This window comes from Exophiala viscosa (assembly GCF_022695815.1).
Source record: "Exophiala viscosa unplaced genomic scaffold EDD37scaffold_4, whole genome shotgun sequence".
NCBI lineage: Eukaryota > Fungi > Ascomycota > Eurotiomycetes > Chaetothyriales > Herpotrichiellaceae > Exophiala > Exophiala viscosa.
The window spans coordinates 1,739,903-1,766,856 of NW_026944356.1; the positions used below are offsets into that span (position 1 = coordinate 1,739,903).

The 26,954-nt window shown below is 51.3% G+C and overlaps 12 protein-coding genes across 12 annotated transcripts; 6 read left to right on the top strand and 6 right to left on the bottom strand.

Annotated features, from left to right (window-relative positions):
• Nucleotides 1–201: 201 nt before the first annotated feature.
• EDD37DRAFT_649635 (permease for cytosine/purines, uracil, thiamine, allantoin-domain-containing protein) lies at nucleotides 202–1,832 on the top strand (the record flags this gene model as incomplete). Its single annotated transcript, XM_062818153.1, has 4 exons — nucleotides 202–382; nucleotides 453–572; nucleotides 1,002–1,271; nucleotides 1,324–1,832. 4 exons carry the CDS (start codon nucleotides 202–204, stop codon nucleotides 1,830–1,832), a joined length of 1,080 nt encoding a protein of 359 aa, XP_062671198.1.
• Nucleotides 1,833–1,938: 106 nt separating this feature from the next.
• EDD37DRAFT_382425 (fungal-specific transcription factor domain-containing protein) lies at nucleotides 1,939–3,701 on the bottom strand. Its single transcript, XM_062812126.1, has 2 exons — nucleotides 3,282–3,701; nucleotides 1,939–3,231 (listed from the first exon to the last, which is right to left on the bottom strand). Exons 1-2 carry the CDS (start codon nucleotides 3,499–3,501, stop codon nucleotides 2,015–2,017), a joined length of 1,437 nt encoding a protein of 478 aa, XP_062671199.1. The 5' UTR covers nucleotides 3,502–3,701; the 3' UTR covers nucleotides 1,939–2,014.
• Nucleotides 3,702–5,479: 1,778 nt separating this feature from the next.
• On the top strand, nucleotides 5,480–5,782 carry EDD37DRAFT_608765 (uncharacterized protein; the record flags this gene model as incomplete). The annotated part of the gene is made up of 1 exon (XM_062815081.1): nucleotides 5,480–5,782. The coding sequence occupies one exon, from the start codon at nucleotides 5,480–5,482 to the stop codon at nucleotides 5,780–5,782; it is 303 nt and encodes a 100-aa protein (XP_062671200.1).
• Nucleotides 5,783–5,962: 180 nt separating this feature from the next.
• EDD37DRAFT_382442 (cell division protein methyltransferase FtsJ) lies at nucleotides 5,963–7,397 on the top strand. Its single transcript, XM_062812127.1, has 4 exons — nucleotides 5,963–6,498; nucleotides 6,587–6,933; nucleotides 6,997–7,045; nucleotides 7,096–7,397. The coding sequence occupies exons 1-4, from the start codon at nucleotides 6,142–6,144 to the stop codon at nucleotides 7,333–7,335; spliced, it is 993 nt and encodes a 330-aa protein (XP_062671201.1). The 5' UTR covers nucleotides 5,963–6,141; the 3' UTR covers nucleotides 7,336–7,397.
• On the bottom strand, nucleotides 7,157–9,843 carry EDD37DRAFT_382463 (autophagy-like protein 7). Its single transcript, XM_062812128.1, has one exon. The coding sequence runs from the start codon at nucleotides 9,598–9,600 to the stop codon at nucleotides 7,459–7,461; it is 2,142 nt and encodes a 713-aa protein (XP_062671202.1). The 5' UTR covers nucleotides 9,601–9,843; the 3' UTR covers nucleotides 7,157–7,458.
• A 40-nt stretch (nucleotides 9,844–9,883) lies between these two features.
• On the top strand, nucleotides 9,884–11,546 carry EDD37DRAFT_382536 (dCMP deaminase). The gene has a single exon (XM_062812129.1). The coding sequence runs from the start codon at nucleotides 10,188–10,190 to the stop codon at nucleotides 11,361–11,363; it is 1,176 nt and encodes a 391-aa protein (XP_062671203.1). The 5' UTR covers nucleotides 9,884–10,187; the 3' UTR covers nucleotides 11,364–11,546.
• Nucleotides 11,408–13,289, bottom strand: EDD37DRAFT_382540 (uncharacterized protein). The gene has a single exon (XM_062812130.1). The coding sequence runs from the start codon at nucleotides 12,971–12,973 to the stop codon at nucleotides 11,453–11,455; it is 1,521 nt and encodes a 506-aa protein (XP_062671204.1). The 5' UTR covers nucleotides 12,974–13,289; the 3' UTR covers nucleotides 11,408–11,452.
• Nucleotides 13,290–13,605: 316 nt separating this feature from the next.
• Nucleotides 13,606–17,797, bottom strand: EDD37DRAFT_649642 (mediator complex subunit 13 C-terminal-domain-containing protein; the record flags this gene model as incomplete). Its single annotated transcript, XM_062818154.1, has 2 exons — nucleotides 13,606–17,694; nucleotides 17,744–17,797. 2 exons carry the CDS (start codon nucleotides 17,795–17,797, stop codon nucleotides 13,606–13,608), a joined length of 4,143 nt encoding a protein of 1,380 aa, XP_062671205.1.
• Nucleotides 17,798–18,442: 645 nt separating this feature from the next.
• On the top strand, nucleotides 18,443–20,590 carry EDD37DRAFT_563787 (WD40-repeat-containing domain protein; the record flags this gene model as incomplete). Its single annotated transcript, XM_062813976.1, has 1 exon — nucleotides 18,443–20,590. The coding sequence occupies one exon, from the start codon at nucleotides 18,443–18,445 to the stop codon at nucleotides 20,588–20,590; it is 2,148 nt and encodes a 715-aa protein (XP_062671206.1).
• Nucleotides 20,591–20,698: 108 nt separating this feature from the next.
• On the bottom strand, nucleotides 20,699–21,588 carry EDD37DRAFT_680540 (isochorismatase; the record flags this gene model as incomplete). The annotated part of the gene is made up of 3 exons (XM_062819725.1): nucleotides 21,379–21,588; nucleotides 21,199–21,333; nucleotides 20,699–21,150 (listed from the first exon to the last, which is right to left on the bottom strand). Exons 1-3 carry the CDS (start codon nucleotides 21,491–21,493, stop codon nucleotides 20,699–20,701), a joined length of 702 nt encoding a protein of 233 aa, XP_062671207.1. The 5' UTR covers nucleotides 21,494–21,588.
• Nucleotides 21,589–21,663: 75 nt separating this feature from the next.
• EDD37DRAFT_629320 (spinocerebellar ataxia type 10 protein domain-containing protein) lies at nucleotides 21,664–24,992 on the top strand. Its single transcript, XM_062816502.1, has 2 exons — nucleotides 21,664–24,363; nucleotides 24,415–24,992. The coding sequence occupies exons 1-2, from the start codon at nucleotides 21,834–21,836 to the stop codon at nucleotides 24,843–24,845; spliced, it is 2,961 nt and encodes a 986-aa protein (XP_062671208.1). The 5' UTR covers nucleotides 21,664–21,833; the 3' UTR covers nucleotides 24,846–24,992.
• Nucleotides 24,993–25,699, bottom strand: EDD37DRAFT_629322 (uncharacterized protein). Its single transcript, XM_062816503.1, has one exon. It carries the CDS (start codon nucleotides 25,391–25,393, stop codon nucleotides 25,091–25,093), a length of 303 nt encoding a protein of 100 aa, XP_062671209.1. The 5' UTR covers nucleotides 25,394–25,699; the 3' UTR covers nucleotides 24,993–25,090.
• Between the last annotated feature and the right edge of the window lie 1,255 nt (nucleotides 25,700–26,954).

Below are 26,954 nucleotides of genomic sequence, written 5' to 3' on the forward strand. Positions count from 1 at the left end.
GCCGAATCACGGCCTGGGTTTGGGTTGGTAACGATCATGTCAAGGACGTTTTGCTACTGAGCATGTGTTGGGATTTTCAGGTGATGTAGAATGGGACATATATCAAAGACTTTTCCTCGTGAGATATGCAATTGGGAAAGTATCATCCTCAATTTGGAGTGTGTTCGTCTGCTACCCCTACCTTCATCACACGAGGACAAGATGGGTCGACGAGAGACCTTCTGGGGCATTCCCCTTCCCAACCATCAACAGTGGAAGGAGAACTTCATCACGGTGAAGAACACCAAAGGATTCAAGAACAAGTTGCACGTTTCGCATGAAATGGTCAAGCTCGATCCAGACGGATCTATATTCGCAAATGGCACTTCTTGGGCAAACAAAGGTGATTTACCCCTTCCTCTTGCTCAAAGGGATGATCGACTGACTCGTTCCCCTGAGGGATCTCGACCCAGTACCCCCCGAGCAACGCAAATGGAGAGCCTGGGATTTCATGACCTACTGGGCATCAGACCAATTCACTATCCCCACTTGGGAGTTTGGCTCCAGCATGGTGGCTCAGGGGTTCACTCTGCGTGAGATTGTGCCATTGACATTCTGCGGCATGTTCTTGACGGGCGTGGTCTGCGACTTAAGCGGTCACGTCGCTACCACATACCGCATCGGATTTCCCCTCTCGGCGAGATTGTCCTGGGCATGAGATTCGGCTGGTTTCCAGTGCTACTTCGCTCTTTCATCGCATTAATGTGGCTCGGTATATTGAATGTGGTAAGTGCCTGCTCATCGTCGAGTCAAGACAGCTGCCTTGTCTCCAAGGGGTAACTCCATTCCAAACCACAGAAGCTGATGGCATTGTATAGAGTCTGGCACAATCGATTTCAGATATGAACTAAGCGACTCCCTACAGTCCCTGACTTCGCGCGATTCGGCAAGTCCACAAAAGGTGCATGGATGCAAGCTTTGGCTTTGCCATTGACCGGTATTCGCTGTCATCACATCATCAGCAACGCTTCAAGTATACGGCGAGACATATTGGAGCCCAGCTGAGATTCTGGCACAATGGGATAATCGCGCAGCTGTGTTCTTTGCAGCACTCGATTGGATCATAGCGACGATTGGAGTCAATCTTTCTGCCAACACCGTTACTATTGCGATTGCGCTATCATCCTTCTCCCCAAAATATATCAACAACGTCCGGGGTTGTTGGCTGGTTGCTCTTCTATCCATAATCATCGTTCCATGGAAGATCGTCAACAATGGTGGCTCTTTCATCAGTGAGTCAACTTCTGACCTAAGCAAATGAGATCTAGCACTAACGCTGGACAGACTTCTTGAGTGCATATCCATCTCTCCTGGGCCCTATCAGCGGCATCATCATGTCCGATTACTGGCTCGTCCGTCAGCGTAAAGTGGATGTCCGTCATCTTTATATTGGCAAGGGCGGGAAATATTTCTACTGGCACGGGGTGAATTGGAGAGCCATCGCTGCATACATTGCCGCGTATGCACCGAACCTGCCAGGTTTTATCCATCAAATCAACCCAAATGTTCCAGACGTTCAACCATACACCTACGATTTAAGCTGGGTATTTGCCGTCATCATCTCAGCCTCTGTGTTCTGGGGTCTGAACTTCGTCTTCCCACCAAGCTACAGCTTGTCCGGTCCTGCCGTTCATCCAGACGACGTTGTTGACTGGGTCGCTCGCAATCGCATTGGTGACTTGGATGAGGATTCAGTTGATGGAACAGTGGTTGACACTCCTGAGAAAGTTGCAGAGTTCCCACCAAAGCACCAGATTGCTGTCTCGTTGCCGGAGCAGGAGAAGCAGGTATAGCTTCGTCAATCGTGTTCGGGAAACCGGGATAATTCGCTAGGAGTGGAGGGACTCTGCACAGTGTCGCGACGCGGCCCTGAGATGGCGTCTGGGTGTATATTGTGCTCGTTTTGCTGCAACCTTCCCGCGGCCATACTGTCGTGACAGACAAAATTCTATCCATTTTCTATTTCTCATCGTCCTTAGAACATGAAGTGTGACGATCTCCTGTCAATTGCTTTGATGCACCCTTCATTCCTGATATGGTCAACCTCGGTATGAGATGACGTCGAGGAGTCTACTTTGGCCCAAATCTCTTCGATCGATGCCATCATCAAATCCCTCGCTCGGTCACGGTACACCTTTCTCATGCTAGCATGCTTGTTCCGTACCCAAGCCCGTTGGTCTGCAGACATAGCTTCCCGAGCAGCCATATAAAATGGAAAAGGGACTGAAGAGTCTGGACCGCATCCGGTTGGCAGGCAATCGATGAGCCGGAAGAGGTGATTTCGCACCATCTGCACCCTTGGGGCTGTGGTGGGATCCAGAAGCACCCTTCTCATTAGTAAAAGATGGCCCGTCCAGTAAAAGCATTCGCTAAGGACGTCAAGGTTCCGGTCTGAGTTCTGTGAGTCTGGAGGAGGAATAGCGAGAAGACAGTCCTGCTTGCCCTGGAGATTCTCGTGATATTTGCCGCCCCAGACTCGCATTTCAGACTCCAGTAGGTATGCTTCAGCAAATATGTCAGGGGTCATGCCGCTCATGACTCTTCCGTTCCAAAAGGATATTCTGGCGAGAAAGCAGAGTATTTGTTGAGAACACCCCGTCATTTCACGAAAGGAGGGCTCGCTAAGATCAAAATGCTGGTTCGGTTGGTATAGTATAAAATCTGGGGGTGCCAAAGGATCTCGGTGCCGTAGAAATGAAAGGACAACGTCGACCATGGCGAACCTCTGAACGAGTAACCGGGGAAAGAATGATTGACCTGGCTGGTACAGCAGTCCCATTTCGCGAAGGAAATGAGCAGCAATTTTCATATGAGCTTCAGCGCTGTCACTTCCAGTCATGACGTTGGAAACAATCTGCATCAGAATGGCGGCCAGTACGACGTCCCTTGGGGAGAGCACCGAGTACGCGTAAGAGTAGTTTCCGCTGTCTCCGATGACTGAATCGTTAGATTTCGGTTTCTCTTCTGTTTGAGCTAATACTTTCTGCGATTCTTGGAGAGATTTCAGCGCCCGGGAATGTCTCGATGTTGTGAGGTCAATACTGCTTCTCCCATAGTTGTACATGTGATCTGTAGCGACTGCAATAATGGTATGCAGTAGAGTTGGATATGATACGGCAATCAAACATAACTTCCGGTATGGATTGTCTTTCCTGTCGTGACCCGGGATACTTCCGGAGACATGCTTGAAGTCTGGAGATTCAGGTCAGCGCGAAAATAAACCGTTCGCGAACCAAACTAACAGTAGTTGTAAGCAATCTCCGCACCAGCATCGTGTACTGACTGGCAAAGGAAATGGTTTAGTGGGAAGTCCAGGATCCAGGACTCATAGCTAGCTGCACCACCAGCTTCATTGACATCGGAATCAGAGTCAGAACCAGCATCTTGGACCAGGTCCCTCTCTTCTTGCTTCTCGCTCGTTTTGATTGAGGGAAATCTCATTCCTGTTCCCACCATGGGCATATACACAACTGGCTTTGTCAGTCTCAAATTCCGAGCCAGATCCCACCCGAGCAGATGAAGAGTGGTCCAATTTAGCCAAGTCCTGCTCTGCTGACAGAAATTCTGCCGAGCTCTGCTGGGGCCCGGCAAAGCATTCCAAGTCTGCCCTTACTTCATGACCCAGAGGTGATGCCGTCCAATCCTCGAGAGGCTGATTGTCAACGGTTCCGACCCGGGAAGATGATTTCGAAGGTTCTTGAATCTGTCTACGTGGAGTTGGACGATTGTCTCCCGTTGTCCTAGCTTTCCGACCATTGGGGGCGAATGATTGAGGATTGTCGACTGCGCTGAATCTTAGGCTAGGGGGATACTGGCATCCCTGTCCACGTTGTCGACATTTCCCACATGTGGGTTTTTCTTCATCACATTTGGTGTGCTTCTCGACAGGTCAGACAGCCTTGTCGAGATCGAGCACTCTTTATTACTTGTATGCACGTCTGAGGGTAACTCATTATATCGTAGACGGCGGATAGAGGTAATCTGGCGGTCTGTCCTCGTTTTGGAGGGCTATGAGGAGCAAGTGTCAATGGAGGCAACAGTGACGACTGACTTATCGAGCTTATCGTACTGGGGACATTTCTTGGGGCCCTTGATCCCCAGGTGATAAGCCCTGCTGAGTCGATTGGACCCGATCTCGAGGTCGCAGTAGGCGGCTCCAGGTCCCTAAGATGTCCGCAACCTTACATTCAGTTATTAATTATACATTTGCCCCGACCTAGTCATCTGGATTCCAGGTATTCGAGGTAGGTTCGACAGGCCGGCAACGATGACAGTATCTGACATGCGAGATGAGGGTACAGTCATTGCCATGCGATAGGTTCACCTCCTCTTCGCGCTACAGACAGTTCGTCTAGGCTTTGAAGGCTTCAATGGTCTTATCTCGCAGATGGCCGCCGTGTCTGAGGGGGGAAATGTCCGACGATCTTACCCGGGTGGAAGTTGCACTGCAAGATCAAGATGCCATCAAACTCTTAGCGCGGCATGGTGGCTTCCAGAAAAGGTGGCACTGTCTCCTGGGAACTCGTCCGGCTCAAATGAACGTACGCATCCGATATGTATGCGGAGTTTTACACGTATCGTTGGCTGATCAGCCCTTCATATCTAAAAGGCAGTAAAGTCAAACGGCACTAGTATGACATTGAAACCCTAGATGCCGGTGCCTGGATCTTTGTATCACGTCCCACCTGGGTGTAATCAAGGTACCTAACAGGCCGGTTTCCGAAACACTGGCATTGTCCGACCGCAATAGCTCCTCATATCTAGATGACATCGCCCTCCACTGTCACTCTTGGACCCCTCGAACACAGCATCACAGCGGTAGCCTTGGACGTGGGAAAGGTCATCAACCCTATCAACATCCATAGTTCTACTGTTTTGGGGGTCAGGCACCCGCCGTCGTGACCCGGCAGGACTAAGATCATCGATGTAGTCTGTCAGACGGTGCGAGCTTTCTGAGTACAGGCTCGGTAGATTCCAGGAAGAACAAACAGACCGTGTCTGTAAGTGTGCTCTGTCGGATCCATTCTAAGGCCGTAGGTCTGACTGCTGCTCCTCAACAGGGTTGAGACCTGCGTTGGGTCCTGCAGAGAGGACTGTGTCGAGACATCCAGCAGAACTTCGGTCCAGGTGGCGAACAAAGTCGAAGAGAGTCCAATTTTATGGGGTGTTCTCGAGCGCAGGCAACAGGTCCTCAAGTGGTCCTACCCATATAAAGCTCTCTTTCTCATCCCTTCGTTTTGCGGTCGCCATCATCTTCAGCATTTCACTCCTCACTGGGAACAAAGCCACAAGACCTCGAATACCAGATCCTAATCAGCATACAACACGAACATCCATACCTTTCCTCGCCAACGAAACATTTTCTTCTCAAACCACAGCGAAGCCATAGGCTGCCCCAAAACAACGGAAGGTGTGATACCGCGTCAATCTGTCGGCCATAATGGTGGCGTTCCGCAAAAGCTTGGAGCTTCTCACCTTGCTGGGCGGGACTGTGCTCATAGTCTTGATTCCTGTCGTCACGATCAGCTTGGTAATCAATAAGGTGGACCAACAACACTATGACAGCTTGGACATCTTTTACGGATACCTCGAGCGCAGCGAAGAAACATCCCAACAGAGATTGAACCTTGCACGACTAGCGAAAATGGATGATAAAGAGTTGGAGACCTTTGCCGCAGCTGCAGCTAAAGAGATGAAGAAAAGACGGAAGCACGCCAATCACGAGGATCTTCCCGAGTCTTGAATGAACTTGTCACAAGCATCCATTTGCATACGACTGAGGCGGGATCCAAGAAAAGGGATGGCCAGAGAGAGATGTTGGCAATTCTCTGGCAAGCGGTGGCGGTGTAGACTTGACTTGATGAGGTCGCAGAATTTACAGGAAGATGAGTCTGCAAAACATGGCAATATCTTCAAGAGACTTTGGACCAAACCTGCCGCTATAAGGTCTATTCGAGCCTTGTACAGTACAGTATCACCCGAACATCAACCGCTACAAGGCTGCAGAAAGTTATGCTGAAACCAATTGTTCCCACTTCGTAAATCACTTCGCACCATTGCCTGTCCCTTTTGTGCAGCAGCCACCTGCAAAAGCAGAGGGCTATGCAACGATGTAATCCTCGACTCACACTCCGCTCCTGCGCAGGCGCACAAGCCCATTTTACTCGATCATGTCTCCCCTGGACAGACTGTACCTGGTCGCTTGCTGGTCCTACATCATCAGCTTCCACTTCACATTCACGCTCCTCACGCTCACCAGCAGCGACTGGACAGCGATTCGCCTCCTCCAAGCGATGGACTGACCGACAACGTGGCGACAGTTTTGCCCGCGCAGCCAAAGTCCAGGGTCTTAAGAGCCGGGCTGCGTTCAAACTCCTCCAAATCAATGACAGGTACAGACTGTTCAAGCCGGGCATGACGATCATAGACCTGGGATTCGCACCTGGGAGTTGGAGTCAGGTACTTATAAATACCCCCACAAACTCATCCACCCAAACACACGCCCGCAGATATCCCGGGCGTAGACTAACAACGTGTGGTGACACAGGTAGCAATCGACATGACCCAACCGCGCGGGCGGGTTCTAGGCATCGACCTGATCCCTGTACAACCTCCCAAAGGCGTATCGACGATCCAAGGCGACTTCCTCTCCCCGGACGTCCAAGCCGAGATCAAATCGTTCCTCCGCGACCCAGACCGTGGCCGGCTGCGACGTCCACTCATGTTCGACGTCCAGCCCGATGGCTCGACGGACGGACTTCTCGAGGACGCGGAAGGCGGCTACGTCGAAAGAGAAGCGCATATCGCGGCGGCTGAGGAAGGCGAAAGCCAAGCAGAAAATGAACAAGAACAAGAGCATCTCGACAAAACAGTCGACGTGGTGCTAAGCGATATGTCCGAACCCTGGGACCCGCTTGATGGGCTGTACAAGAAGAGCATAAGTAACCCGTATTACAGGTTGATGAACACGAGTGGGAACGCTTTCCGGGACCACGCCGGCAGTATGGTGAGCAAATCACAGCCCCTTGTGTGGCTTGACGACTGACGGAGCAAAAGGATCTATGCAGAGCTGCCCTACAATTCAGCTACGAAACGCTCAAGGTTGGCGGGCATTTCGTGTGCAAGTTCTACCAGGGCGTCGAGGACAAGGCGCTCGAAAAGAGTCTTAAGGCTATGTTTCACAAAGTGCATCGCGAAAAGCCCGACAGCTCGAGAAGCGAGTCCAAGGAGGCGTACTTCGTGGGCATCAAGAGACTGGCCAAGGTTGATAAGAATGCTGTTTTTGCCGATGGCTGATGGAAGTCCAACTGGTCCATCTCCGTACAACTGAAGTACTATGAAGGGCATGAAAGTGCACGACACGCTAGCCGGAGAGAAAAGTACAAGTGGCAGGCTGCTGCCACCTTGCAAAGGCGCCGATCAAATCAACTCGCCCTCCTCGTCCTCGACATCGTCTTCTTCACTGAACTCGATATCCGCGGCAGCAGCCTCAGCGATTCTCTGCACCTCCTTCAACCCACTCAACTCCTCGACATAGTCCCGCTCGTTCAACGCTTTCTGCACGAACTCCCACCCTTCCGACTTATACGCGTCCATCACCTTTTCGGAGCATGCACTACAGCAATCATACGCTTTGCCCGCAACGTTCATGTTGGTGAAATTGTGCAGAAACCCACGGATCTGGTGCGGAACGAGTCCGAGTGGATGCTCACCGCGGTCTTCCGACGGAGACAGTGAAGCAGGTGCGGCGCCGCCCTCCGGATGTTGCAGCACGGAAATGAGGATTTCGACGAGCAGCGCCGATGCAATGGCCGCAATACCAGGCCTCGTCACCGTGCATTGTTGGTCGAGCGTCTGATCTTTCATCGAGTCCGCTGGTGCGACAACGTCGTTGCAGAAATAGCACCCTAGCTCTCGGTCTTGGGCACCCTCCAGTCTGACACCATGTCTCATGACAACGTACGTATCAAAGCCCAACGCCGCGTTCATCACGATCTTGTCCGAACACTTGCCCATAACAGTGGGTAGCCACCTCGACTCTCTCGTATCCATAAGCAGGAATATAACATCATGCTCGTCAACGAGTTGTTTCAATTTCTCGTAATCCGCTTTCGTCTTTTCCAGATCTGTGATGGGATGTCCTGCCATCGGGACCGACAAGACATGCCCCTCCGTCTCAACTCCCGGGTATATCTTCTTCAATGCCTCAGCAGCACATAGAGCTTTCTTCTTGCCACCTTCCAGACAGTCTTCAAAGTTGAACAGTGGTTGTCGTACGGGATTCGAAAACGAAACTGACCCGTTATCGACGAATGTGATATGCCGCACGCCCCAGCCCAGCAGGTTCCGTGACACGTAGCTGCCCAGTGTGCCCGCACCCAGAAGCAAGCACTTTGTGTTCTTGATCTTTTCGAGGTTCAGGTTCGGACTAATCCGCCACTTCATGAGCTTGAGGTTCAAGTCGACTGAAGAGTCGGCCAGTTTCTTCGGGTCCATGTACTCGGTCAAATCGGCCATGCGGCCCGCGAGCTTGTTGGAGGCGTTGCGCTCCCAGCCTACCACCTTGGGCATGCCGCCCTCTGGTTGCTGCGATTTCCGCTCTTTCGAGACTTCCATAGTGAAAACCACACTTCGGGCCGCATCTCTTCTCGAGGGCGTCTCGCGATAACATAGGATCTGCACGCGATCGACCTTCCACTTTTGTCTAGCCAGAACAAGAAGATTGCGCAGCATCCAGCCTGGCGCAACGGGTCCGGGATCTGCGTAATTCGACGGGTCCGCAAAACAGACAAATTGATCTTCTCGGTTGATGCCGTCGAAGAAGCCTGACTCAAAGCTTGACAATGAGGTAATCTGCCATGTGTATCCTAGGCTTGTCGTCGGTGTGGGCGGCGACATCGGCGTCGTAGGGCCGAAGTCTTCATCTATTGGGTTTGAAGTCGACTCGCCGTGTACTTTCTTGGCCAGAAAGAAGCCGAACTGCCGCGAATCAACGCCATATCTCCATGTCATTACGGCGTCGACGAGTGTGGTGCTTTCCAGCGGGTTAAGCCTGGAATGCGGCAGACTGGTATCGGATCTCGGTAGCGAGCCTTGATGCTGCACAGGTGTCCATGGCGGATCCATGACCAGAGCGGGGAATGCGAACCAGTAGTAGAACTTGTACTTCTTGAGATCGGCAAATGATAGGACTAGAAAGGATGCCAGGAGTGAAGGACAGGAATATATGGTGCCATCGTTAATGGCGTCCCAAATGGTCCTGCCGGCTTGCTGAATCATCTCGAGTTTGTCGAGGTTGCGGTACTCTTCGATTGTGTTGACGTTTTTGATCATGCCCTCGGCGCGATAATAGCCTGCTAGGACGTCGTCGTTGGTGAGCGCATTGGAATGGACCTGGATCCGGCAAGAATGCTCTTTCGCGTCGGCCGGACGGACTTCATACAAGCCCAACAATTTGCGGGCAGAATCGTCAAGCTTGTCATGGTTGATCTTGTGAGACGCGAGAGATGCATAGAAGGGGATTTCGATATCCGAAGCAAAGGGGACGTATTGCATTGCCATTGCTATCGTGTTTCGGTGTTTTTACTAGTGACAGGGGTCATTCGCCGTGCAGCCTCGACTTTGTCTCTTTGTCTCAATGTTGACAACCTCCACGAAAGCGCTTTGCGTTATTGACAATGAGAAGATGCAATGGGAAGATCTCAAAGACAGGGGGAAGGAGGATGGCGTGAGGATGGTGGCTGGCATCTCCAAGACGATCACGATCGCCCTTTTGAAACAAGGCTCCAGTTGTTGTTACTGAGTAGGCGAACGGAAATGCTTCCCGGTCGAGGTTCGTGGTTGGTGTCATTTGACCTTTGTTATCTGCCAAATGACCACTTTACGCGTAAAAGAGACGCGTCCACCTGATATCGAGTTTGCATGTGAAGAGCGAGTCCAGCCGACCAGCCATACCGACATCGACTGTCCAGTGACTATCTCACGAATAAGCGTGAAGAGCATCTATCAGTGGCGGTTCAAAACAGTGTTCAAAGCAGTTGAAAGACCGAGGAACCAGCATCAAATCGGCCATTCGGCACCTATATGGAACAAACCACAAAGCAGTGCTAGAACTCAGCCATTCTTGAAGGTTGATAAGAGCCGTAATCATGCTAATCGGCATCACCGGCTCAATCTGCTCCGGCAAACACACCACAGCAGAATACCTAGTCCAACACCACGGCTTTCTACGTCTTCACCTCCCAACACCATCACAACTACAACCTCTTCCCAACCACTCCAGTGCCGACTCCAACGGCACGTCAGAAGAGGCTCGAGCACAATTCCTCCCAAGCGTGACAGATCAAAAGGGCACACGAGGCCTCACATTCCCCGACGTCGACAGTCTCCTCGAGTTCGTCACCAAGCGTTGGCGCGAACACTGGGTTCTGACAGACATCTACGACGAAGCTACCCTCGAATTACTCTTAAGACGACCGTTCTTCTTGTTACTCAACGTCGATGCACCAGTTGGTGTACGGTATCAACGCTTCTGTGAGCGCTGTCGTCGCCGGTCCCTCACCCCCCTGCCCCTCGAAGTCTTCATATATCATAACGACCTCCAACTCTATGGCTCACGAAGTCTCGCTTCTTCATCAACACAATCAACCACCAACTCTCCTCCCGCAAGCACAGCTAGCGCGACAGGAACAATCCACCTCCTCGCCCGTTCCCACGTACAGATCCTCAACGCCCACCCCACTCTCGAGGCGTACCACTCTTTCCTCGCAACCCTCGACCTCCCCAGTCCCATACGTCTTCGCCCAACGTGGGACGCCTACTTCATGACCCTCGCTTCCCTGGCATCCCAACGCTCAAATTGCATGAAACGCCGCGTCGGGTGCGTCCTAGTGCACAACGCCCGGATCATTAGTACAGGGTACAACGGCACACCGCGCAATCTGACGAATTGTAACGAAGGAGGTTGTGCGCGGTGTAACAGCGCCTCATCAGGCGGATCCGCATTGTCGACGTGCCTATGTCTTCACGCGGAAGAGAATGCTCTCCTCGAGGCTGGCCGCGAACGAATTCGTGAGGGAAGTGTCTTGTACTGCGATACGTGTCCTTGCTTGACCTGCTCCGTGAAAATCGCGCAGGTGGGCGTCAAGGAGGTTGTTTACAGTCAGGGATACAACATGGACGATGCAACTCGGCGCGTGCTCAAAGAGGCCGGAGTCGGGTTGAGACAGTTCATACCGCCGAAGAGTGGACTCGTGGGCTTCTCAATAGACGACAGCGAGGGAACGGAATTAGTCGTTCGAAACGGTACAAAGCTAAACTATTGACAGTAACAAAACCCATGGGTATTGGTGACAACCGCTAAAACCTGTTGCATGTGAAGACAGTATTCATGACCAGATAATCTAGGACCATTCTAAGGCTTGTGGCCAGCTTGTCTTTCCAATCCTTCATGAGACAGTGGCTTGTCTGCTTGTGGCTCGACATATCTACGCTCTTCCAGTGTACCCGTGGCAGGAGCCCCGTAATTTGGGGCAGCACCAAAGTCGGATGTCGCGGTGGTGGGAGTCTGTGTCCTTGCACTTTGAGGCGACCCTGTACTGGTTGGTCCGCTTGGTACACGCTGGCTTTGTGCGTCCATGTTGGTATTGATGGGGAAGACATTTCGGCTCTCACCAGGACTGGTAGGAACACTACCTCCTCCATTGGCAAAACTGGCAATGATGGTGTGCCACTGCTGGGCATCGCGATCCGCGTGTGCCTTGAATTGGTAATTGGAGGTTAGGGCCATTTTTTGTCCAACCTTGCTCCCTGACGAGTCCTTGCCTTTGATCGCGAATTGTGTGCCGTCGACTGCTCCAATGACACAGTCCGGGAGGTACAAGGAATGTTCTGGCGTAGGGTCCTTGTGAAAGTTCTCGCTGTCCTTATATTCATGTAAGAATCCTGCTGGCGTCACAGCATAGTAACCACTGGTATAGCCACGAATTGCACCCATGCCGCCACGAGGTTTACGCTCCAACGTTCCCTCGATCAACGGTTTGGTGGAACGATGGCTGTCATTCGGAAAGGAAACACCGTCCATCGTTCTTGCAGGAGTATTTGGATTGACGAGGACATTTTGGTTGCGCGCGACGAAACCAGCCCACTCGAAATCGAGAGGCATAACGCTTGCAGTACCGGCAATGTCGTTGTACATGGCTTTCTGTCGATCGGCTTGGTTGCTCATGAACTGGTTGTACGAGTTCAATGCGGACTGTATGGTCGTGATGAGATGGGCCTCAAATTGTTTAAATGAGTTTTGAACGGCGACCAAGTCTTGTCGGTTGCTGTTTTCCTCGAGCAGCTGCTTATTGAGTCGATGCAAGGATTGTCGCTTCAACACATATGGATCATGGTGCGCAGAGAGTCTGCTACTCCCGCTTGAGTCAAATGTGGCCGCGGACTTTTCTAGGAGATCGATATGCTTCTGTGTCGCAACACGCGCAGCATCGACTGCTTTAGATCCTTTGCCGGCTCCATTTGCCAATTCCTTGCTCTTGTTCTTGATTTCCTGATGAAGACGTTCGAGAATAGGAAGGACCGACCCAGTAAGGTTCTTGGACGTTTCAACATAAAGATTTGTTTGCGCTTGAGTATTCGAACGGAGGTTCTCGAACAAGCCTGTGATACCACCAAGAGCAGTGTCGAAGTGATGGCCTTCCTTTAGAGGGCTCGAGATTGTCTTGATGATCTTCTCTTGATCCTTGGCCCGACCACCCTGGTCTTTGGCAACGGCCGCAATGTAGGCTTCGAGGTATTTACACATATGCTTCCAAGCCTGTAAGCGCTCGCTCAACAGCCCGGCCGTGCTGGAAGGGTCACCGGCTGGCGCACCCTCGTCGTCGGAGTCAGTTGACATGGTCTTGGTTCGGATCGGGAGATTGGGAGCCGCCATCGCGATAGAGTAAGATGGAGGAGGAGGTTCGTACTACGATGCTGTCATGGTGTTAGGTCCAATCGCATATGGATGGGTCGGTCAATTACTGACATGATTTGTTTGACGGAAGGGGGAATTTTGTTTGGAAGTAATTGGTCTGAGGGGCAGGTACTTCTTTGGCGGTCTTCAGCGCACTTGACCAATTCAAAACACCTTGATATGGTAAGAAGGAGCAGGACTGAGGTTGCCTGTCACTTGTTTCCAAGTCTCAAGCACTATATCTTCGGGTTCAGAATGGCTGGTGTTGATAGCGAGTCTGGTGACACGTCGACGTCACTATCAAAAGTAAAGTCGTGGTCCACTGGCACGCGGGGCTGTTCCCTGTCCATGCTCATCTCCCGCTGTCGGACTCGCTACGGCTAGCGGCCTTCGGAGGTGCAATGCACGTGGCCATGTCAGCATACTAGGGTCCTCTCATGTCAAGGAGGTGAAAACTGGCGGACGACGCAAGTACTCGACAGGATGGCGACGGGCTTCAGTTGTACATTCATATCAAGTCATCAGTTGTTTATGCAATTATGTAAACGCTGCTAGCAACTGCTAGGAAGATCCCAGATAGATTACTGGGAAATATACTTACAGCCCGTCACTTACATGACCGACCCTAAAGCGCGACATCCCCAGATCACTGTCGCGATATGCCATGGAAGACATTCGGTGAGCGGATCAATACAGCCCCTCGTGACACCCAAAGTCAGCAAGCCGCGGTATTGCCTGATCACGTCCTCCAGCAACTCATCTGGGTAGGGCTCTTTTGACGTATCTGGCCCTACATGCACAGTACAGTCAAGGAGACTGACCTCGATCGAAAGATGGCCATCCTCAACCTTCGCTCCTCGACGCTTGACCAAGAGTCCAGTAACTCCGGCAGGTAATAGCTCTGCCATGTTTTTCGACTGGTTGACCCCATACGGTAGAATGATGCCCCAGCTCTCTTCTGCCGGGTTGACGAGACTGAGATCGCCATCAACATTGGGATCAATACCAGGTTCGGGCGGCGTGGAGGCATTCATCACGGAAGTGCCGCCCGGTGTAGGAGTGGCGGGCATCAATTGATCAGGCGAGGTGATACCACCCTGCGGTGTGGACGCAGGAGTCCCATAAACATTTTGCAATCCTGACTGTCCCACTTTTCCTTGATGAAGCTGTCCAAAAATTCGATACACGGGGTCGAGTTGGACAGTGAGGATCAAAGGCAAACATCGTTGCTGAGCTGGTGTGGAGCTCCCAAAGACATCGTACCAGTCCGAAGGTTCTGTTGCATCGAGATATCCGTGCTTGACGATAGCCAGCCTCCAGCGCCCTCGATGCTTGCTCGCCAGGTCATGAGATACATGCCACATCTCTCTGAAAATCTCCCGTCGATTTCTTTTCTTCGCCGAACCACCTCTCCTTGTACAGTAGGACATAGTGAGTGCAACTTGTCCGAGCTCGTCTGTCCAAGCCGCTGTTATCCATCTATTATCAGCAGTGATAGCGTACGCGACGTGAAGGATAACGCCATGTTCAGAGAGAGGCGATCCATATGCTGATGCAAGTTGGAGGTGTACATTGTTTTCCACTTTCGACAGGACAATGGCCGTGTCGCATGCGGCTGGTGATCCTTTCGCCTCAGGAGGAGGAAGCCGGTTGTAAACCTCTATGGCGAGCTTGATGTATGCAAATTGATCCGGCACGACCAGCGACTCAGCACTTGCCACGAAACAGCGAGGAACAACTTGCAAGGCGATGTCAGAGATGTGGCGCTTGTCTGCAGTGGCCGCGAACGATTCGAACAGCCCATGAAATGCTTGACACACTTCCACATATGAAGCGGGACTGTCGTCTTGGCTGACCATGTAGACAAGTGCTGTACCGCTCAAGTTATCCGCCGCTCCGATTGCAGTCCCAACCTTCTGACAGATTTGCGACATACTAGATGTTGACTTGGCATCCCACGCAACGAGTCCAGTACTGGTCACACCCTTGAGCAGACCGATAGCATGTGATCCGAGGAGGCACGAATTGTACGTGTCTGACATCCTCTGTAGGAGGTTCGAGCACCCGTCGGCGACATCCTCACCAGCGGGATGCACGCAAAAGGCAATGACGTCTTTGCTGCCATTCTCGGGCTGCAGATTCAACGTATTCCAGAACGGCAGTATGGATATAGAAGCAAGTAGACGCTGGTCGCCACGTCGTATGCATATCTGATCTGGTTGGAGGTTCGTGATGCGGCCTCGGATCTTGGTGTGATCGGCTTTCAAGCTGACAAGTTGAGCTAATGTTGACGCATTTGTAGAGCTGTTTATGCCACTGAGATCAGCAACAACCTCGGTACGAGCATCACTTGTACCTTCGTTGTTTGGGTCTCTCTGTCTGTGGGAGATCAAAGAAGTTTGGGAGTACTGGTCGACCAAAATGTTGGCAACCTGCGAGAACCTTTCACCAGTCAATTGGGCAAGGCTGGTGACAGTGTTTTGCGTCTCAGATAGAATAATAGGTGGAGGCTGCGTCGAACGCGGCTTCAGTAGACCGAGCAGTTCCTGTATTTCTTGTCTGACTGACGTTCTTTCCAATTCACCATGATGCGTCGTGACCGATGGGGATTGTGGGTGGTATTCGTTCCACGGTCGTAAGGCTCTTGGTGGTTCATTCAGAGTCGGACTGCACTCTTCTGATCCACTGGCACTCTCCATTGAGGTATCACTTTCATTCGAGCTTGACTGCGGCCTATTCACCTCTGCCGTCAACTTGTGTGCATCGCGACTAGATTGCAGTGTTGTTTTGTTCGGGTCGAACCAAAATTCTCCGTTCGCAGCATATCTATCGTCCCGTTTGGTTTCAGCTGGAGGATACACACCATTGTAGATACCATAGCGGCGATGTGTGTTTGACCCGTTGGGTCTGTCTTTCCGATCATTGTCCCCTCCAGACGGGTTAGTTTGAGCGAATGCATCATGTTGTTGCTCCGACTTGACGGGTACCTCGGTCTTTGACTTCGCCATCCGTGGCGGAGAGACCGCATGACTAGCATTAAGCACCCTGGGTGATTCCATAAGCAGAGGTGCGTCATGCATTTCAGGTGCAGGTCTTCCGCTGGGTACTGGCGTGCTTTGGACACCGTTTTCCTGCGGGGTTTGATAAGTAACGTGGCTTACGGCGGTATCGTCCTGCCGCGATCGTCCGTTGGGTGGATTTGAGTCGGTTGTCGTTATCGGTTTCGTCTCCATGCCAGATTGGTCAAAGAAATCCCAGTTAGGTTCATCAGCCGTATCTTCTCGGCCAAATTGATCGTCAGGCCTTTCTTCGAACAAATCTTCTTCATAATATGCTCGCAGCTCACTACTTGTATGTGCCTCCTGAACATCGTGCATTTCCTCATCAAGTTGCTGTACTGTGTCCGACTGTGCTCCAGGCAAGTTTGCTGGCGTCATTCCCATCACCTCGACGGAAGCGATGCCTGGTGTGGGATGAGTCATAACGACATCCGGTGGCGTGGGATAGATTGATTGATTTCCTGGGAAAGCTGGTGGGCCAGATGGTTGGAATGGTTCTGGGTCATCGAAGGTCCCATTCTCGGCAAACAATGGTTCGTCGTCTTCTTCGGCCACATTCATCAATTCGTGCTGACGTTGACCGTCACCTGTTCGTTCCTGGGCCACACCAGCGACCCACTCCTGAATGAACTTCATAGGATCATGGTTGTCACCGAAGACTTCCAGCGCAGGAGGCTCCTTACTTTCCAACAGAAAGCACAAATTCGCTGGCCAGAAGATAGTACGCCAAGATATTGACGCATTATTGGCACTGTTGACAGACGAAACGCTTTTGCTTTCGTCGTCTGTAGAAGCTCGCTCAATTTCCTGGACAGCAATCTGCGCCTCAATCCAGAAATTGTCTTCGACCTGGACGGTGTTGTTTAGACTCGTCTTCATCCATGTTGGCAGAAGTTCCCTCCACAGTTCCCAGCGAGCGTCAGAGTTTTGATTATCAGAAGGGCCCGATTTGACTTCGTAACCATTTGGTGACCCAACGAAACGGGCAACGCGACCAACAGGCGCGAGATATACAGGAGTGTTGCCAGATGTGGCATGTTCCGCCAGTTGCAGGTCATGTTCGAGGTCAAGTGCTTGACGAAATGACTGTTTCCTCTCCTTGGCAATGGTCAAAATTATATGCCCGCTGGGAATGATCTGTAAGTCAATTCGATGAAGGTCCCATCGTTTTGGCGAAGCTAATACTTCGTCCTCCGAGCCTGCTGGACATTGCTCAACCATGTAAAGATTCGGCCCAAAAGCCTGAAGAGCCGAATCGCCAGTAGGAAAGAGCTTGATGCTGGAGATTATTGCCGTTGAAAAGAGTCGGTAAAGCTTAGCTTGTTCAGGTTTCATCAAATCCGGAAGGCGAGCAGCTGTCTTGTAGGCGATGGTACAGGTATTGCTGCGGAGGACGAAGCCGAATTTGGTTAGTAGGGTCTTCTGATCTTTCGCATTTGCGATGTCGACCTTTTTGTAGAAGGTAAACAGCTGGCGAGCCTCGACATCAAGAGCAGCCAGTATAGAAGCCTCTCGAAATTGCCGTTCTGTCTTTCGAAGTCGTGCAAGAGTGTTTTCTGGGGTCGAGACAAATGCTGACGGGTCATGCGTAGGTGGCGTAGCCACTGTACATACTATGTATGCTATCTCGCCGAAATCATTCTGCATCGAGAGTCAGTAAAGTGTAGAAGGATGGTCAGTTGAATCGCACAAGAGTGTAAACATTGGTAGAACAGTTGTATGGAAAGTCCAAGGAATTGGCCATTCCGTCAACCATTTGGCGGAATCAAAATCAAGTGCTGATTTAAGCACCGAGGGAAAGGCCAGCAATCGATTTGGTGCATTTCACGTTTGGCGTTATAGTTCCTTTGAAGAACAATCTTGCAGACTGAATTCTGGAGCTGCACTCGATGCTTCAGTAGGATGTCTAACACCACGCGTTCAGCCGACGAAATCTTGGTGGAGAGCGGCCGTAATTTGATGTATGATCGCGTGGACGACTGAGGCCACGGACGTGATGCCAGTATATGAGATAGAGCCTAGGACAGGAAGGGAGGCCAGCTCTGCTATATGAAAAAGTCAAATTGTTCAATTTTGAAGAGAGACGAGGTCGAGGTTCGAGATGAAAGGACACGGCGGAGAAATCAACTCAAGTCCGATCTCAGCCACTGCACGTGATACGCTACGCAATCCCGCCGGGTAAACATCGGCCATGATTTGCCTGCGCCGCCAAAATTTCTTGAAGTCTTTCGGACTGGAGGGCCACCACCAGGTAATATGTTACAAACTCCGACGACTTTTCATTCCCTTGTAGCCTTTAGCTGACCAAGGTACCAGGCACTTTGAGCCTCAATAGGCTGTGTCGCCGCTCTACTATGTCTGCATAGTCTGCCTCAGGCGAGTTCGAATGATGAGGCTTACCAATAGTGCCGTGCCAGTCTACACGGTCTCGGGCTCGTCGACGTCGCGGAGTCTTCCTGACTGGCTCTCACAGAGTCAGAAGCGCAAAAAAGATCCAGAATATGCGAACCGAGTCGAGCTGCTCCAAGACTTCGAGTTCGAAGAAGCCAGTCAATGCGTTCGCATCAGCGAAGACGGCGAATGGGCCATGAGCACTGGCACCTACAAGCCCCAGCTCCATACACATTATCTACCTAATCTATCCCTTTCTTTCACGAGGCATACGAACACTTTGAACAAAACCTTCCTTTTCCTCTCATCCGACTATTCAAAATCCGTACATCTGCAGGAAGACCGGTCGATCGAATTCCACACTCCCGGAGGCTGTCATGATTCTCTGCGGATACCGCGATACGGTCGCGATCTCGTTTATGACAGGAGCAGCACCGAACTACTTGTCCCTGCTGTCGGGACTAACAGCAACGGGATGGGAGAGGCGTTTCGCATAAATCTAGAGTTGGGGCGGTTCATGAATGCATTTGAGGTGGACGTAGGCGGCGATGACACTGGTGGCGCTTTGCAAGGCGGCATTGGTGCTGGCAGCGTCAATGTGGCAGCTGTAGCCGAAGCCAGTCACAACCTCATCGCTTTTGGTACCTCGCAGGGGACGGTGGAATACTGGGATACGAGATCAAGGGCGCGGGTGGCTACGCTGGCCACGCCTGCCGACCTCGAAGGGCGTCCCGAGGTTACAGCTCTTACTTTCCACAAATCAGGCATCAGTACTGCCGTTGGTACATCTTCTGGGCTGATCTACCTCTATGACTTACGATCTCCTGTGCCAGTATTAAAGAAAGATCAAGGATATGGCTATCCCATCATCTACCTTGAGTACCTCACACCCTCAAGCGCCACGCGAGCATCAGTCTCCGAACCCAAAATCGCCTCGGCTGACCGTCGAATCCTCAAGCTATGGGATGAGCGAGATGGAACGCCCTGGACATCTGTTGAACCAGCTGTCGACATCAACTGCGTGGCATGGTGTAAAGACAGCGGTATGTTCTTGACAGCAAACGAAGGTCGACAGCAGCATTCTTTCTTCATACCTCAACTTGGTCCAGCGCCGAAATGGTGCTCATTCTTAGACAACGTCGTCGAAGAGATGGCAGATGATCCCAATGACCCTCAGGCTTTCTCACGGACGAAAGTCGGCGAGATCTACGACAACTACAAATTCCTCACCTCCTCGCAACTTCGTATGCTCAATTTGGACCACCTTGTCGGAAAGACCAACCTACTTCGACCATATATGCATGGATTTTTTGTCGCCCAAGGATTGTATGAAGAGGCTAGACTTATTGCTAATCCCTCAAGTTGGGAAGAGGAAAGAGCCAAGAGGGTTCAGGAGAAGATTGACAAGGAACGCGAGAGCAGGATTCGTGGAAAGAAGAAGGTTACCGCGAAGGTCAATCGCAAAATGGTGGAGAGGATCCTCGATCGTGAGGAGAAGAATGAGCAGCGCCGTGCCCAAAGGGTCCTGGCTCAAGGTGGTGACGAGAAAGCTGCCGTTGAAGTTACTGAGCCCGAAGAAAAGGGCTTGCTTGCGGATTCACGGTTTGCAAAACTGTTTCAGGACGAGGACTTTGCCGTGGACGAAACCTCTAGGGAGTTCCAGCAGCTCAACCCAAGTACTAAAGCCGCGCCAGCTTCGAATCTGGATCGTGAGAAAGGACTCACGGCAGTTGAAGAGGAAGCAATCGACGAAGTCCCTCGCTCGGATGATGATGATGACACATCAGAGGAAGAGATCACAGGCAGATACAGAACGACAGATCGAGTTTCCACCGCAGATTACAAACGAAAGCCTGCCAAGAAACAGAAGGGTGGACAGATGCGGATGCAGGTCTCATCTTCTGGAAAGAACTCGACTGTTCGGGCCCCTATCGATCGCTCGTTCGGCACACGAGCAGAAAACTTGCAGCCACATCAGCGCACAAAGCGCGGTCATGGTTTTGGCGGCACTGCTGGCGATAAAGTCATCACCTTCGAGCCTGGTGATAAGAAGTCCCGGGGGCCCGGAAAGACAGCCACCAGGTCAAACGGTGCACCAAGACAGGATCGGAGAAGTGCTTCTGGAAATACGTTCAGGCAGATGTAGACGCGAACAGTCACCGCGCAACCCGTCCGTTGGAGTGCACACTGGAGCGATCTCTGTGTACTCTGGGGACATGATCGTCAGCCTGATCGCTCGACTTCTACCGGGTTCTCAAAAGGGATGGAATAACGAGGTGCATTTCGCTACAGCACCGAAGATGCCACCTTCCATCTTGATGGATTCCAATGCGTAACGATGCAATTCTGGAGTTGCTGCTGCCGTAGCGTCTTCCAGTACGAGGCAATCGAACCCACGATCGTTTGCTTCCCGCATGGTGGTGGAAACGCAAACATCCGTTGTGACCCCTACCAGAATGAGGTTTTTGATACCGCGAAGACGGAGGTGATGCTCGAAATCCGTGTGAGCAAAAGCTCCTCTTCCTGGTTTGTCAATCACGACTTCGCCGGGAATGGGCTTCAGGTCGGGAACAATATCATGTCCAGGTTCGCCTCGAATAAGAAACCTGCCTAGTGGTCCAGTATCACCAATACCCAGATGGCGCGGGTTGTTCCGTGATCGAAACTTTTCCCTACTTGATAGCGTGGAAAGATCAGGACTGTGGCCTACAACATGGTCAGCCAAACCCTGTGGAATGATGGCGCTGTACGAACCTTCTCGTGTGAAGAATACTGGGTATTCTGCGTATGTTCGGACGTGATCCAGAACTATCCACACAAAAGGTATAATGTCTTGGGTCGCGCGAATATTATAACCCTGGCAATCAAAATATCCTCCCTCTTCGCAGACTATCGTCCATTAGTGACATTGTCTGGCTTATCTGTGTCACTTACAGTCTCGCTGCATGTCAATGATGACCAGAGCTGTTGTTTTTGGACTGAGTGAAGCATCGTGAGGCCAGTTGTAGGGGCTCGCAGCTAGCTGCTTGCCGCGCGAATGTCGCCGCATTTCAGTTGGATTCTCCGTCTACCTGTGGTCTGCAGCCCAGGGTCTATGTTAGATAGCATGTAACTTTTGTGAAAAACCCACAACATACAAGCCGGTGTGAATTCATTCCACTGTGCGCACAAGGTCCAGTGAAGCACCGGACCCCTTGCGGAGTACATTTTGTACGGTGAATCACTCCCGTGCAATAATACTCATTCCGTAGGAAGGTCTGACGATTCTTTTGGTTTGGTCTGGCCTTTCACTCCAGCCGTCGAGTAAACTGCGGAGAGAATCTTACACGAGCAAACTCACGGCGGAAACATACTCAGGGCGATGACTATGTGTTTCAGACTGTATCAGCATGAGCGCATCAACACTGCTTCAGATTGTCCTAACCGGCACGCAAACCCACTACGAAAACAGAGGCTTAATAGATGATAAGAGACTCGATCACCTCTTGAGATGCGGGAAACAAATTCTATATAAGTCCCATCAGGAGAGCGATGTACGGTCCGCGCTAGGGTTCAATCCCCGAGTATGGGAGGGACTTACTCGAGTCCTCAGTGTGGCCATTCCAGCCCTTGAACAACAATCCTTTGCCTGGAAAAATCCTCCTGCCTCGAGTTACAATGGAAGCAGTTCGGAGTTGATCGCAGCGCATTACCTTTCACTGGTCAAGGATATCGAGCGGCTAAATGACCTTTGCACTATTGCGCGTAACCTCCTGGCGACGACCAAAAAGGCTCAGAACTTGGCTGCAGAAAAGAGTTTCGATCAACAGATTCTCAAATTGATCGATGTGTGTGTTCGGGTCACAGCAAGAGGATATGATGGCGAGGCGAACCCGAGAAACGAGGAGAGGTGGCAGAAGGTGGTCAATCTGTACAAAAGACTGCTGATAACATGTCTACAATTCCTACACAACTTCATAATGCACAACGAGCAGCGGAAACTGGTACTCTGGCTGGATCTATTCGGTCAATCTCAGACGCATGGAAATGAAGGTAATATTGTTCAAGAGCCTGAAATGGAAGACGGGGTCAATAACGAAGCTACTGCGTCGCGAGAAGACAGGATTCAATCTGCTGCAGAAAAGTTGGCCTCCCATGATCAGCAAGGGTCGAATGGCGAATTGGCATACAATGTGGATGACGTGCACGCCCTGTTCGACATGATGAGCACGAACAAAGAACCGGATGAAAAGACACAGGAAGCGGCAAGAGTGCTTATGGACAAGATTCGAGCCGACATGGAGACTCTCTCTGGTATGAGTGCCAGTCAACTGGACAGCAACCCAGATGCTTTGCTCAAAGTTGGGGCGGATTTGCGTGCTCATATGCCAGTTGGTCCAGACTCTACTGCAACAGCGATTCCCAAACAAATCGAACAAAATGGAAGTCACCCAGTCACCAATGGTACCAAAGCTAATGGCCAGGCCCATTCAACACACCCCAGCCGACTGCCAGACTTGGGCACATACAGTGACCTCACTGAATCTGGACAAGACCTCGCCGAAGAGGATCTGAAGATGTCCAGAACGGCACAATCCGCGGCAGCGACGTTACAGGAAGCCAAGGACGAACTTATGGCACGCTTACATGAGTCGGCACCTATTGTGGATGAAAATGGCGACCAAATTTATGACGAGGATGGCAATCCTGAGGGCGAGTATGATGACGACTTAATGGACAGCGTCGAAGACAGCATGGAAGAGGAAGAAGACGACGATGAGGACTACCGCGGTTCAGGCGATCAGGAGAGAGGTCTGCTCACCGACGTCCCTCTCGTTTTAGGGCCAACGGAAATCGAGGCTCTTCCGATGATTATACAGGCCGGTATTGTGGACAATTTTGGTTCGAAGAACGGCGAACGGCAAGGCGTGAAGAACATGCAGGCCGTTCGGTGTCATATCCTCCTGGCACAAGAAGCAGGACGCAATGTGCTGCGAGAACTGTTGATATTCATTGCGGCCTGGGATTTGCCTGACGACGAATTCTACTTCAAAATGATGGTCCAGATCATGGAGGCCATTCTCAAGAACGGATTGATGTCTCATGCCTATTCCGACTTTGGGCAGCCGAAAGATATCATCTCTCCTGCACAAGCTGTGGTCATCAAGATCCTCACGCACATTTTCCGGGCCAAATACAGTCCTGCTTCGGCCTCGCAGGACTCGAACGAGCAACCTCCACCCAAACCACGGGTCCCTGCGCCGTTGAGCAGAGTCGACGTGTTGACAGTGCGGTATATCTTCATTGTCTTCCGCGGCAATATCATACCCGAGACATGCGCTCTTATTTACTTGCAGGGTCAGATAAGAGCTGGCCTTGCCCTGGCTGAGGACTTCCCGCTCAATCTCTGGGACATGGAACGCGTTTATGAAGGCGTTTACCAATTCCTGGAGTTCTTTGCGGTTTTGACGGAGAACAATGACTGGAAACGTCTGCTCGTGCAATGGGAAATTGTATATGATTTGGTGACATTGATCAAGGAACTTGACAATAGTATTGCCAAAGTGCCGCTCACCAAGTCCATGCCACCAGCAACGGCAAACGCGGCGACAAATGGCACGACGGCGATCGAACCAGAATCTGCCACCTCGACAACTGCCGCTCCCGTCGCTGTTGAGAGACCGTATGATGCGGCGGCACTTGATCCCGTGACGCAGCAACCCGCAGACCAAAACGTTGAGTCTGAGTCGCTACCACCACCTTCGAATCCTTCGCCCCCGCCAGCAGTAACGGAGGAGCCTGCGGACTTTGAATGGCGCAACCTCAAGAAATTGATTGTTCTGGTGCTGTCAAGTCTAGTATGGAAGTCGCCGACAGTGCAGAATCAGATACGGGAGTACGGCGGTGTCGAGACGATATTGAGTTGCACACAGTACGATGGTAAGTCAAAGGCTATCTATGGATTGGACGTTGATTGACTGGTGTGAACAGCATGCAACCCGTACATCAAAGAGCACGCCGTCATGTGTCTGAAGTTCTTACTCGAGTCCAACCCGGAGAATCAAGCACTCGTTTCGAGTCTGGAAGCACGAGAAGTCGCGCCGACTGATACAGTGACTAAAGAGGCGCTGGAGAAGATGGGTGCGAATCTAGACGTCGAAAACGGAAAAGTCAAGATCACGGCCGCGAGCAGGAAAGCTTCGTGGGTAAAGAATCAAATCGCAGAACGGGAGAGAGAACGGTCGAGAGGCAGTGTGAAAGAAAATGGGCGGGTGCTGGGGGAGATTGATGATGTTGCTGACCTCATCGATGATACGCATTTGCGTGAGGACAGTGGCACTAGTGGTAATGGGACTGAAAAAGGAAAAGGGAAAGAAAAGGTCGTGCAAGATGATGACGACGATGAGATTGAGTTCATGTGAGCTATCAGTGCTGGACTATGTCTCATGTGGCTTTGTACAGGACTACTGGTCGACTACGACTAGAGCATGAGCTGGTGTACATGTAGAACTACTGCTGAAATATCAGTCTTGATTGTCAAATTGTCAATCCCAGTCCTCATTAGGACTCCATTCTACGCCGGGGACGTTTGCATCGCAGAGTGGCCCCGCGGTGTTTTTTCGTGGTGGATGTCTTTGGCTTTTTGGATTTGCATTTCTTTGCACTCTCATTTGAAGGGCGCAGCGTCGGTCGCTTCTGGTTCTCGGGTGACGTGAAGTGTAGAGTGTGTGGAATGAGTGTGTTTGGTGAAGGACTTACTCGGCGTGACATGCGCAATTTCAGACTCCCCAGTCGTGTGGCTTGGGAGTGTTGTCGCCATGTGAGAGTGGTGCATTTCCTGGAGGGAGGAGAGCATTTCAGGAGATAGTGAGAACGAATGGTGGCTTTCGCTGCTGGAGGGTTGCGGAATGGGCTCGCTGGACGCGCTGAGGGCGAGGACCAGGATGGCGATGCTTGTGATGAGCTTCATGTTGAGTGATTCGTTGGAGGACTCGTGAATGAGGTGATGAGTGGAAAGGATGGTGGTTGGTGGTGATGGGATATATAGGCTGCTTTGATGAGAGGCGTGGTCATTGTCTATTCTTTGATTGCTGTTCTTGGAATTGTAGTATGGTCTTTATTAGACTGGACATGATAATTTGCTCCGAGGCGTCTATGGGGTCTTGTGAGTACTTTCTTACCTTTGGTCATGTGTGGTGTCAATGCCCATCGGGAGCTAAGGACGGCCTTCTTCGCACATGGTGTTATGCACGATGCCATGGTGACTGCTCATGAGTACCGATGTGGAGGTCAGTGGCAGCAAAAGTCTTCGAAAAGTGTGGTGTTGTCTTTGTGTCGGGAGAACAATATCAAGGAAAGAACAAAGGAAATTTTAGACTGGCTTGCTCAGGCTTGACGACGCTTATAGCGGGCCTATCATCAGTCTCTATGCCCATGATATGTAACAAGAATCTTCAAAATCATTGCAGATAATCAGTTAGCTCGTTGGAAGAAGAGTGCTGTGGCCGAATCTTCGAGGCTTTTATCACAGCATGGACACAGATCGCCGGACTTGGAGCCATAGTACTGGTGCATCGCTTCTCTCCATGTAGCGCAAGTCCCTCGGCGATGTCCAATACGATGCATGTTGTAGAGGATGTTGCTACTTGTAGAAGAGTTGCAGCAATGACGACTGTGATTGTCCTTCAGCCTCAATCCAAGAGGTTTAGATCCATGTGGCCTACCATCGATGTGGCCTACAACTTGACGATGAAGAAGTATTTTGTCTGACAACGCTTACCCTCGCGATCAAGGCGTGGTCAAGGTCGAAAATCATGTCAGGCACAAATCAATCTTGCTAGACTAGTCACTAATGCAGAGGCCCGACTTAATGAACCAATCACTATGTCTGCACCGCCTCAACTCGGCGAATACTTCGTGTCGGGATGGTGGTTACTCACTTCCTTCAAAAGTCGTCCATTTCCTGCCTGATAGCCTGACTTGTTTCTCTTCTCTCTTCCTTCACCATACCTATTTGCCCTACGTCTTCGCAACTCCATACACTCATCCTAGCCATTTTGTCAGCCCATACTCGAGCTTTCCAGTCCTGCGCGGCCACAAGACTGCCACCGATGCCACCAACCTCGGACGGATTTGAGCAGCGTGGTCCACCAAAGTCAACATGGACATATTGGTAAGCATCACAGAAATCTGTTGATTGCTGTTCGGCTGATGTCCCTTTTGCACAGTCTGGCATGGGTAGCGTGGCGTCGTTGATGGACCTCAAGAAAGCCGCAACCACGGCAATATTGTTGATTGATACTGTGGGCATCGACCAACAGTATCTTAGTGGACGCAATCAACAAGTGTCTTTGACGTGGGTGTGGGGGGAAACCCCAACGGGCTCGCGCAGTAGTAAGTATACAAACCAGAGAGGAGAACAGGAAAACGCCTTCACCAGTGCTTCAATCGGCAAGGTCGTGGCCAATAACATGTTGTTGGCCACGGGGTTGCCGACTGTCGTCTATGGCAAGGCCAGCAATCGATATACC

What these genes read in the sequence shown, in the direction of transcription:
- EDD37DRAFT_382540 (XM_062812130.1), bottom strand. Translation starts at nt 12,973, where the DNA reads ATGGCGGCTCCCAATCTCCCGATCCGAACCAAGACCATGTCAACTGAC.
- EDD37DRAFT_629320 (XM_062816502.1), top strand. Translation starts at nt 21,834, where the DNA reads ATGAGCGCATCAACACTGCTTCAGATTGTCCTAACCGGCACGCAAACC. An exon ending in GAGTTGCACACAGTACGATG is followed by an intron (nt 24,364 to 24,414) that starts GTAAGTCAAAGG and finishes TGGTGTGAACAG; the next exon opens with CATGCAACCCGTACATCAAA.
- EDD37DRAFT_382425 (XM_062812126.1), bottom strand. Translation starts at nt 3,501, where the DNA reads ATGCCCATGGTGGGAACAGGAATGAGATTTCCCTCAATCAAAACGAGC. An exon ending in GGAGATTGCTTACAACTACT is followed by an intron (nt 3,232 to 3,281) that starts GTTAGTTTGGTT and finishes CTGAATCTCCAG; the next exon opens with ACTTCAAGCATGTCTCCGGA.
- EDD37DRAFT_382463 (XM_062812128.1), bottom strand. Translation starts at nt 9,600, where the DNA reads ATGGCAATGCAATACGTCCCCTTTGCTTCGGATATCGAAATCCCCTTC.
- EDD37DRAFT_382442 (XM_062812127.1), top strand. Translation starts at nt 6,142, where the DNA reads ATGCAACGATGTAATCCTCGACTCACACTCCGCTCCTGCGCAGGCGCA. An exon ending in CACCTGGGAGTTGGAGTCAG is followed by an intron (nt 6,499 to 6,586) that starts GTACTTATAAAT and finishes GTGGTGACACAG; the next exon opens with GTAGCAATCGACATGACCCA. An exon ending in GGGACCACGCCGGCAGTATG is followed by an intron (nt 7,046 to 7,095) that starts GTGAGCAAATCA and finishes ACGGAGCAAAAG; the next exon opens with GATCTATGCAGAGCTGCCCT.
- EDD37DRAFT_629322 (XM_062816503.1), bottom strand. Translation starts at nt 25,393, where the DNA reads ATGAAGCTCATCACAAGCATCGCCATCCTGGTCCTCGCCCTCAGCGCG.
- EDD37DRAFT_382536 (XM_062812129.1), top strand. Translation starts at nt 10,188, where the DNA reads ATGCTAATCGGCATCACCGGCTCAATCTGCTCCGGCAAACACACCACA.